This window comes from Micromys minutus (genome assembly GCF_963924665.1).
Source record: "Micromys minutus genome assembly, chromosome: 3".
Taxonomy (NCBI): Eukaryota; Metazoa; Chordata; class Mammalia; order Rodentia; family Muridae; genus Micromys; species Micromys minutus.
This window is the reverse complement of record NC_137972.1, coordinates 26549514-26560737: the sequence shown is the minus strand read 5'-3', so window position 1 is coordinate 26560737 and position 11224 is coordinate 26549514. Positions and strand designations below refer to the sequence as shown.

Below are 11224 nucleotides of genomic sequence, written 5' to 3'. Positions count from 1 at the left end.
GATCAGTGAGGACAAAAGGACATCCCACAGTTCAACAAAAGCAAGTTTGGTTTATTGAATGGTTTCATTAAATAAGTCTACAAAGGTAACAAACTGAAGCACAAAGCGCAATCTTACAAGAAGCGCAACACCCGGAGTTAGTGCAAAATGTACAGTTAACGGCTGCTGAGAAACCCCAAGGTTTGAATTCAGTTTTAAACAGTGTACATTGTTAAATAACGTAAGGAAAACATTTATAATTCGGAAAGTTCTTTTTAAATGTGGAAAAAGATACTCAAAGTGTACTATTAACACAAATAATTTAAACAGTTCAGTAGCACTAGCTCTTTTCTCTAGGCTTCAGTTATTTCATCCACAGGAGGGGAAATCAACAGTAAGTAAACCTTTGTGAAGGGGGAACAGACCTCAAAACCAAACACCACATGCTGCATTTGGCTCCCTCTACTGCTGGTACAAAACACTTAGTCATCTGCCAACCTGCTTCACTCCCACAGTACCTCCTACCCTCTCCCAAAAGGAATAAATGAGTCAACACTTTGGTAGCAGGACCTCAAACCCCTGCTCATTACACTTCCCTCTCCTAAAACTTCCAGCTCTCACTTGTATCTTTGGGCCTCGACCAACTTAAAAAGAACAGAAAAAAGGAAGAAGCCAGGCTCCTGCTAGTGTGGCAATTCCTGGGATGTGTCATAAAGTTGGAAATGTGTCAGTTCCAACTCAAGGTGAAGGAGGAAGCACCCAAGAAATGACAGATCTACTTTTCTGGAATATTCAGATCCCAAACAGCCAATTAGGGCTCTATTGCTAGAAAATTAGATAATACTGGTTGGTTGGTGCTGTTATTTGGGAATATGGGTATGAAAATGTGAGAGTATTATTTCTAATATAGAAGTACAGGCAGCACAATAGATCTGACAGTGCAGCCATTTGGACATTGTAGGAGGGTGAGAAAGGAAATAAGCACTTTTTCCTACAATGCTTAGAAAGTCAGAAGTGGGCCAAATTCCCACAATACAGTACTTAAAGCAGAGAAATGTGTAGTACATGTGCAACAAGAGGTGGGGGCAACCACGCAGGTTTCCTTAGAGCAACATTTTCCATCTGTTACTTGGCACTGTCATCCTTCCCAACTTAAATTCTAGCCCACTCCCCTCTCATTTTGTTTAATTTCTTTTAGGTCTTGTGTGTTCACTGGCCAGGCAAGCTTGTCCCCCACATCTCCAGTCCTTGTCTTTCACACAGCTCACAGCCCTCCTCATGCTTTCTGAAACAGAACTCTGTTGGTCAACCACTGACGCCAGCTTCTCACTGCTCATCTTACACCTGCTCTAGGCAAAACTGTTGAATGACTGAAAAAAACAAAACTAAAGCAACAAAAATAAAATAAACCAAACCAAACAAAAAACACTTTCATTTTCCCTTTGGCATATCCACTGCTGGGGTCACAGGGACCTAAGATTTCTTTCCACATACCCTTTGGTGACCTGGGGTCTGGTAAGTTGATGCTAACAGCAGAAGCAATAGAAGTCCAAGGCACTAAAATATCCAGCAAGCAATACTGGGAGAACAGAAGTATTCAAGTACAGTAATTTATACAATTTTACATTCACATTTATTTATCTAATACAATGGAAATACAAAGGAAAAAGTTAAAGTGTCTTAATAGTAAAGGACAGAGCTAGCTTTGTGTGTGAACCTTTTAAACCTTTCAAATTTTACTCTTATAACTAATGTTGTCCAACAACATTTATATATCACAGTGTTTCCACATCAAAACTGATGGCAAAGTTACATGTCCGCAGGGAACGTCATTGTTTTCCCTAATTGCTAATGCTGCAGTCAAAGCTGCTAGTATCTTTTGCTTAAAGCATTAATGACCTATGTAAGAAAGGGTTGCAACCCCAGTTCCCTGGTGTAAAAGGAAAAAAAAGGTGGCGGTAGGGATCAGAGTGGGAGAGAACCTTTTTGTCTTTAGGTGTGCATTGTTGAGGGAATAAGGAATTTGGGGCACATGTCAAAATGAAGAGCTCTACCCACTTACAGATATATTTGGGGTTTGGCTTACATTGAGCTCTTGGGGATTTCTGGTAATAAGGCTCTCTTCTAGCCATAGGCCTTACTGGTGGGTACAAAAACAGAAAAGCAGTCTCAGGCAGCCCCTCCACCAGAAAGCTGTTCTTTCCTTCTTTTTTAACTCCAACAAATGGAGGAGGGTGGTTCTCCATTCTGAGGACTCAAAATGGTATTAAAAACATTCCCTTCTGGCAAGAAATGACCAGTTAAATGCAGCACTAGTAGTTAGTATACAGGCTATTTCCCCACCCCCACCCCCCAGCATTCCATTTCCTGCCCCCAGATCTACTCAGTATTAACATCCTTGCTGCTGACTAGGTGGTCCGAAGGTTGGAACCTGGGGGGTTGCTGATGGACTTCTGCAAATTGCTGATGTTGAAATTTTGCAAGGATGTGGTTCCTACAGGTTGGAACTGACCAAGTGGCTGTGGTGCTGGACCACCTGTTCCACTCCACTGAGTGCCAAATGGGGCAGCTGGAAAACCATACTGCTGTGGGGGGCACATGGATTTGGTGAAGTGACCTAGAGAGGTAGCAGATGCTGCAGAGATAGGGGTAGAGCCACCCAGGTTTGAGGTCATGGGAACGCACAGCTGCCCAGGAGCAGAGAACTTCCTTGCCATTCCAGGGCCCTAAAAAGAAAGTAGCAATGAGAATTTAGCATAGGTGAATATCCAGACGAAATGGGTGATACTACAATGCTTTTCTAAAGTGGAGATGTTCTAATCTTATCAAAATATAACAAAGCCTCCCATAACATTTATTGGCTCTACCCTTAACAAGGAGGAGTGAACACTAGGGTCTGAGATGTGTATGCATGTGCCAGGTGTTTATGTGCACATGCAGGTAGTGCAGGATGCTGAAGGAAAAGGGTACCAAAGTGACTGTTTCCTTATTTTCTCAATGACAAAATCCACAAGCTACTGACGGAAGTGGTAGTAAGAGCAGCACACCAGCCTTGGCAGGCCCTGACACATCTGTGTGTTGGTGGTCTGGCAGGTTAGGAAAAGGAGAGACTCACCTCATAATTCATGTGTCCTTTGCTGCCTCTCCTTCCTGAAAGATTCATGGCATCTCGAGCCCAGTTGTCTACCAACTTGTGCAGATCATCTGTGAATGTACCCTTCCTACTGGAAGTCATGGCAGGAGGCTGAGCCTGGGCAGCCTGACTACTCACTGTTCCTCCAACGGTACTTGTGCTGCTGGTCCCTAGAATTGTAAGTAATATAAGACTTGTATTAAAGTGGAGGTCTGGAATATAACTCAAAGGGAAAGGGGAAAATGTCACAGGATAACGAATGGCAAGCCACAGAATGGGGAGAATATTTGGGAAGCCATGCAGGAGAGGAAGATTTTGAAGTTTTACTTATCCATTTGCTTTTGTATAATAGGTAATGAAAATGGTTTCTCTTCTACAGCTTATAGATGAGGCTCAACAACTTGGAATGATGGCAAGCATGAAGGGGAAGGGCTTCTTTCTAACACTGGGACTGTCTGCCAGTACTCTATTCCCAGCAACACACTGATACAGGAGTGATATGGTCCACCGGGCTGGCTGCTATGGAATTTTGTAGAGAGCAGGGCCAAAGGAATACTGTACACTGGGCAAATTATAGTACAAAGGCAGAGATCAGTGCTTCTGTGGAAAAGATGGGGTTCTCAGACTACATGTATACTGTGGCTTTCTTTAGATCCTCTTAAACAAAGAAATAAGATGCAACATGCTTTGTTCAAAAGTTTTTACCTGGAACCATAAACATAAATTTGTAAATATAAATTTGGAAGGAGTCAAGGCTTCAACTCCTCTCAATATCCCATGAGTAAAAAAACAGATTTGGCAGCAGCAGATGTGCCTGAAATTTTCAGCTCCATGAAATTATGGTTTCTTGAGGACTTGAGTTTTAATTGGTCAAGGATTCTCATCCCTTCTCCCCACTCTTCCCAACAGAAGAAGCACTCCTGGGTAGAAGCAACAGGAAAATGCAGCTGAGATAGGGGTGCAGAGGGGCAAGAGAGGAGGCATAGGTTATGATGAAGGATTTCTATTTCTATGGTTTGATGAAAAAGAAAGGAGGAGTCTGTGTCCTGCCTGATTTCGGTTCAGCTGGAGGGCACACTGAAGGTTTTTCGAAGAGGCAAGTTTTAGGGAAGAGGGAAAGAAGAGTCATGGTCTTATTTTTTGGTTTTTATCCCCCACTTTATTAGAAGATTTTACATTTAGTACACAGTAAATAAAGGTTACTAAAGCTGTGAACCAGTAGGTCCTACTATAGTCAAGGAACTTGGGCTAAGTGCATGCGCTTTCCTGCTTTCAAATGCCAATGCAGCACACCAGAGCACAGCAGCACACTGGAAGCAACCCTACCTACAAATACTCACTGCAGTCAGCTGCTGGTACCAAAGAGTGTATCTATTTTAAGATGTAGGGACTATGTCTCTAGCTAAAAGCATGTTTGTGCTAGAGAAAAGCTAACTTGGGTAAAGCTGCAGAGTGAGGATGCTCACATGCTTTTTTTTTGGTGTGGCAAGACATGAATTGTTACAGTCACATGGTGCCTGCTAAAACTGCAGAGGACTGTTACTATACAGTGTAAAGGTGGAGTAATTCACCTACAGTACAGAAAACCAAGTGGGAAAGTATAAAAGCACAGGAAACAGCCTTCCTTGAATAGCAATTGTGGGACGAAGGTGCAGTGGGAAGGAAGCATAGGCCATGAGGATGAGCAGTTACAACAGTGAGGACACCCAGAAAGCAGGCATGTGGCATGCATGAGGAATAGCATCCTGCTAGATGACAGGCCAGATGATCAAAATAATAAAAATATCCAAATGTGAGCGGAGCTGTCCATGCCAGATGAGAAGCCAAGTCAAGGTGAGCAATGCTTGTCCAGAGAGCTCATGCCAGAAGTCACACTTCTCTAGTCTGATGCTAGTTGCTCTTGATGCTGTGAGGGCCCTTTAAAACCAAACGCCATTCATTTTAGTCTACATTCCTCAATACTGTATTCTGAAAATGAGAGTCATCCTACAGTTAACCTTTTTATTGTAGTTTCTGACTTTAAAAGTAGGATTAACTGGCTTTCTGAAGATTTCTGTGGTAATTTTAAAATGTTTTCAGTTACCCAGAAAGCTTTATAAAGTAGGATAGATTTTATTGCCTTAAATTCAAGTTCTGAGTTCCTCCTATCCCAACACTGCCAGATTAAGACATCAGCCGTTATAAGCCATATTTACTGCCAATAACTCCCACCCATAGAATTTTTTTGTTAACTCTGTATATTCTTATTCCCTGTTGGGTACTAAATTCTTAGCATTTGCATTTTTCAAAATGAGAAACCCCTAGGCTAAAAAGCTAAGCTCTACCAATCAAGCTGCATTTCTCTCTCTACTATCTGAGCAACAACTGAGATATGAATGTTAAGAACATGGTTCTCTGTACACCTAGATCATTATTGAGTTTCCAGTGTGACCAACTGTGGTGAGAGTGTGTGTCCTGCCTCAGAGACTCTTCAGTACAAATCCTAGGCTGCCACCATCTCCCTACACATACATCAGTGCACACAGTGGATCCACCACTAACCCAGCTGGGCTCACAGGAGAGCACTGACTATGAAGTGGTTTCTCAATCTGGAAGTAGTAATTAAATATGGCAATTAAGCATGTTAAGGAATATAATACCAGAAAAGGCTGCAGGAATTGATGGAAATTAGGAAACAGGGAGTTAATGAGGCTTCAGAGTTCAAAGAACTCATGGCTTTGCAATCAGGACCAAAAGTAACAGAAAGAAAAGATAATTACTACAGAGCTGGTTGCAAGGACAGACTTTTTTCACCATCTTCCCTGAAGCACAAAGAGAGAGCAGTGTGTTAAAGAAATATCAGTTTAAAATCTTTTACAGACTTTCCAAACAGCACACAGAAGCCCAGCAGGAGAAAACAGGAGGGGACATAGTTGGTTGGGACCTGATAGCCCTAGATATAAATACAAATCTATGGATAAATTTAACTGGCTTCTGAGTATTAACATAATTATCAGATGGACTATAAAGCCTGGATGACAGATACTGAGTGCTTACACCTGACTTTTGTTTCTAAAATATAATGTGACATTAAGGTTTAGAGGAGGAAGGAATAGAGCTCACTGCTTGAATTTCAAATACTTAAGCAGTACTGTGTAGTACTTCCATTGGTCTCGCCCTACTTCCTGTTTCTCCTGCTGGGTTGTTATAAAGCATTTAAATCAGTACCACTGTTATAGCTTTAAGTTAATTTAAACTGGTTGTTATATTTCCACATCCTAGATACACACCCGTGTACACACACACACACACACACACACACACACCCCTACACCACATAAACACACTTATGCCTCCCTCCATATGCCCCATCCCTTCCAGAAACAATTTAAAAGTATGTGGAAAACAAGCAACCTTTAAATATAGATAGAGCATTAAGCCAAGCCGTGCTTCCAAACTATTTTGAGAACATAGGATAATGTATCCAAAAACTAGTAAGTCGTCCCCCCCCCCCCCCACTTTACAAGCACCTGTTTTGTATGTGCCTCCTAGGATTTGTCCAGCAGTTTTACATGACATATCATGATGCACCTTCGACAGCTATAATTTCATTTTCAAAAAGATAATGCTGCCTATACTCAATAGTATGTTGTGAAATACAAAATTAATTCAAATGGTGCATTTCAGATTTCACACAAAGAAGCCCTGCTCTGCCTACTTTTTTTTCTCAAACGTATCAGGCTGTGTACTACAGGCCTGGCACACCACATTTTACTGCAAAATATCCACTCTGTTACATCTTTCTGGCTGGACATATAAATTAAATGCTTATTCAAGTGTGCTAGTAACATATGTCATCAAAGCTATGCTAATAAAAAAAGCTATTGATAAATGCATACCCAAATTATGCATGCTTGGAAACTATCAAAATGGACAATGCCCTCCAGCCACTTTGTTGAAGAGCTCAGCCCTGGACCACTGACATGTGTGGGAATGTGGTAAAAGAAGGGTCTAGGTAGAAGCAATCCGTAAGTACTCAGGAGAAAAAGAAAAGGGAACAAGGATGACAAATATGTCAGTAAGGGAAACAGAGGTTAAATCTAATACACAAAGGTACAAGGAGAGAGCAGAGAGCAAATTCTTCCCACCATGAAGAGGCCAAAGGCTCCCTGAGCCATACTTAGAAACACTGATGGCTTTAGCACATGCATTTAAAAGCACTAATAACCACACCAGAAGTTTGAGGCCTTAACTGATTGTTATTAAAACTCTAATCAATTTTTTCTTACTTGAGCTTTTTCTTTTTCTTTTTTTTTCTATCAATATACACTTTTTGGCCACCTACTAAGTACCAGATAGGTTCTTGCTAATCACAGGTAAATCTAAGAGTTTTCCAAGTATCATAGACAATATCACATTTAAATTGTATAATAGCCTTAGGAAGTAGGCACTGACTTCATTCCTTACCTGGAGAAGACAAAATAGGGCCATTTGCTCCTGTGTAGATGTCTCCTTATTCTTAATAAGATTTATTTTTATTTCACATGTATGGATGTTTTGCCTGCATGTATGTGTGCCATGCATGTGTGGTGTTCTAAGGCCAGAGGAAGATGTTGGGTTTCCTGGAACAGACATTGTAGACAGTTGTGAGCTGCCATGTGGGTGTTGGAAATTGAACCTGAGTCCAGTGGAAGAGCAGTGAATGCTCTTAACTGTTGAACAATCTTTCCAGCCACACACATAACTTTTTCTTTTGGTATCTGTTCTTCTATGTATAGGTACATGTGGAGGTTGGAGGATAACCTCAGGTGTGGGTCTTCATGTGGCCATTCAGTTTTTTTCTGAGGAAGGGTCTCTCATTGGCCTGAGGCTGGCTAACATGGCTAAACTGATTTGCTTGTGAGACCTGGGGTCCTTTCTCCAACTTTGCAACTATCAGTATTACAAGTACAAGCCAACATGCCAAGCTTTTAACTTAGGATCTAGGGATCAAACAGGCTCTCAATCTACATAGCAAGTGCTTTACTGAGGTATGTTTTTCTAGCTTCCTGCATTGTTTTTAAACAGAAAGTGGGGAAGTTTTATCAATATTAAAACGACAAATTATATATGCAGTTATTTAGCTTTGGTCTTTAAAAAAATGCTTTGTAAAGATAACTATCCTAAGTGTTCTTTGAACTACTTAGTGTCATGGAGTTGGCAATGGTAGAAAGAGATTTCTAGCATTTTTTCAACCTATACATATTCAGGCTTAATTGAGAAGGTGAACTTTTACCTTCAGTTAGAATCGGTGAACATGCGTCCTGTCTTATTTTTCTTTTTAAATGTTAATTCTACCTGGGAGTTATTTTGAAACCTTTTAAAAATTACTGTTGTTTCTGGATCTTTTACTATAATTAATAGGGGGACCCAAACTTCTGAGGGTAACAATCAGCCAATCCACTGAGTAGATGAAATATAAAAGAGACAAATGAAAATGGACTGCGTGACAAATCAGATCCAAAGCAGCAGAAAAACAAGGACAAGGAAGGAGTAAAGGTGTTACACACAAAGAGCCAAGCAGGGCGTACTCAGAAATCGGGTCCTCCTGCCACCAGGTTTGAATGTCACCTGCTCAGATGCACAGTTAAACTTCGCACAGCCTGTGAGAAGGGAAAAGGAAAGAACAGAGAGGAGAAGAGACAACACAACTACAAGATGTTAGAGCTTGAGGCTGGAGTGGTGACACACTGGATGGCATGTAGAAGAGCAAGATCCACAGGGAAGTCCATCTGCTGTATGAGACAGAGACGCCAGACTTCACTCCATTGGCAGAAATGAAGTTTTTTTTTTCAGTTGGAACAATGCTAACAACTGTGCGTTGTTCTTTTAAGCAAATACATTAACCAGGTAAAGGGAAAATTGAATGTTTAGATTTTATGTAATTGTGCAAGAGGCATTTACTTTTCTGTAGTCTGTCCCCCCATTCCTTTCTACCCAAACACACAATCCATTTCAACTTTTCTTTTTGAAACAGGTTTTACTATAATAGCCCAGCCTCGTCTCGGCCTCATGAGTACTAGAATTAAAGCATGTGCTATAATACCTGGCTTTCCTTTCAATTTTAAAAAAACATTGGGTGTATGAGTGTTTGGCCTGAATGTAAGTCTGAGCACAACATACATGCACTGTCATCAGAGGTCAGAAGAGAGTATCAGATCTTCTGGGATGGCTGTGAGCCTACAAATAGGTGCTGTGAATTGAACCCAGGTCCTCTGCAAGAGCAGCTTTTGCTCTTAACTACTGATGTACCAGTCTCCCCTTCCAGTCTCACTTAATTTTAATTTTAGTTACCAGAAGATCTGTGCAGTAATGTTTTGAATAATACTAAACAAAATACTATTTTGGAAAATAAAGTATGGATCAAGAATTTGATCTTAGGGTATTCCTCTCTTAAAGCCCCTCCAACTCTGGAATTTTCTTATTTTCCTTACTAAATCAATGTGCACTATGTATTTAAAAAAAAAAAAAAGATATTACGGCTAGTCATTCCAGTATGCTGCTATCATGCTTAGAAATCTAAAAGCACACTGGCTTAAAAAAAGATATTAATTTTTAAAAATTGCCAGCAACTCCTTAGAATTTTGTCCACAACTCTTAGCTTACTGTGAAAGGGTAAGGTCTAAGTCTTAAGTAAGCTATACATATAGGCTGCAGATGTAATGATTCCTGTTTAAAAAGAAGCTATTTCAGAGCTGGATTTGATGGCTTACACCTAATTCCAGCACATGGGAAGCTGAAGCAAGAGAACTTCCAGGAGTTCAAGGTTAGCCTGGGTTCTAGTTGACATAATTAGGTACTATCTAAACAACAGCAAACAGATGGTTGGAAGCAAGGAGGCCAGTGATTCTAATAATCCCTATTCAGCTTTCCTGCTAAGCTCAATGGCTAGTCATTACTTAACTTAGGCTCTTGCTACTCAGCTGATGGCAGTAAATTATTCATCTTGGTTTTGTACCAAGTATGGCAATATTTCTATTTTAATGTTTCTGGAAGATGGTGGTCACTTTGAATTCTTACCTTGACCTGGAGCAGAAAGGCTTGGAACTGAAATGGCACCATCACTGGTAAAGGCTGAATAGAGGTTGTCACTGGAGGGGGATGGCTTAAGAGGCTGTAACAGCTGGTTGTGCCCAGTCTCTGGGGTATTGCCTGGGGGATGAAGGGTCTGTTGGGGGTGTAAGACTGAAGTTCCACTCTGACCAGAAAGGTTACCTATTGAAAGATAAAAAAGCATGAAAAATCATGTAAAGTAAGATATATCTTAATTTACTAAGTATTTGTAAAGCACTGGATTTCATCTCTAGCACCACATAAACTAGTGTATGGTGGTCAGCATGTCTGTAATTGTCCCAGCATTTGGCAAGTGGAGGAAGAATGATCAGGCATTCAAGGTCATCCTTAACTGCACAGTGAATCTGAAGCTAGTTTGATATACATGAGATCATATCTTCAATAAATAAATAATTAACAACAAAAAAGAAAAGCTAACAACACATAAACCTTTCCTAATATACTTATTGTTTCAGTTTCCTATTTGTCCTGAGTGGAAAATCAACAAATAAACCTAAAAATGACAAATGAACAGAACTTTATTGATATGAAGGTGAGAAAACATAAGTTTATAACATAGGATTATTATGAATTGCTCAAGAATGATAGCTTTAGATAACACGTTGAACTGACTAGCCTCAGCACAAATACAGTAAATTCGAATATAGATACAAAGATTCCATTTCTATTCCATAATCACTGTTTTCTGCCATATTAGAAAGATGGTGACTACACAAACCGGCTGTTAGTCTCTGCCTAGATTTTTTTAATAAACATGCATAAAATAAGATATATAAGAAGGGGCTGGAGAGATGGTTTAGTGGTTAAGAGAACTGGCTGCTCTTCCAGAGGACCTGGGTTCAACTCCCAACACCCACATAACCACTCACAACTGTCTATAACTCCAGTTCCAGAGGATCTGACATCTCACACAGACACATATGCAGGTAAAACACCAATGTTCATGGAATAAAAATACGTGAATTAAAAAAAAATCTTAAGTTTAATAAACAGAATATTTTTTTTCTTCTAAATGCCAAA

General features: G+C 40.3%; 1 protein-coding gene across 12 annotated transcripts in view; it reads right to left on the bottom strand.

The window, feature by feature from the left end:
- Positions 1-29: 29 nt before the first annotated feature.
- Positions 30-11224, bottom strand: part of WNK1 (WNK lysine deficient protein kinase 1) — a 111897-nt gene continuing 100702 nt past the window's right edge. For 4 of the 12 annotated variants that reach the window (XM_080914514.1, XM_080914524.1, XM_080914525.1 and 1 more), the window contains 5 exons: positions 10151-10345; positions 8641-8733; positions 5872-5913; positions 3095-3282; positions 30-2705 (listed from right to left, as the gene is read on the bottom strand). In XM_080914514.1, the coding sequence (XP_080770640.1) occupies positions 2388-2705; positions 3095-3282; positions 5872-5913; positions 8641-8733; positions 10151-10345 (836 nt within the window). In that variant the 3' untranslated portion in view covers positions 30-2387. The remainder of the gene's footprint in view (positions 2706-3094; positions 3283-5871; positions 5914-8640; positions 8734-10150; positions 10346-11224) is intronic. The other 8 variants (XM_080914522.1, XM_080914515.1, XM_080914523.1 and 5 more) reach the window with 4 other exon arrangements.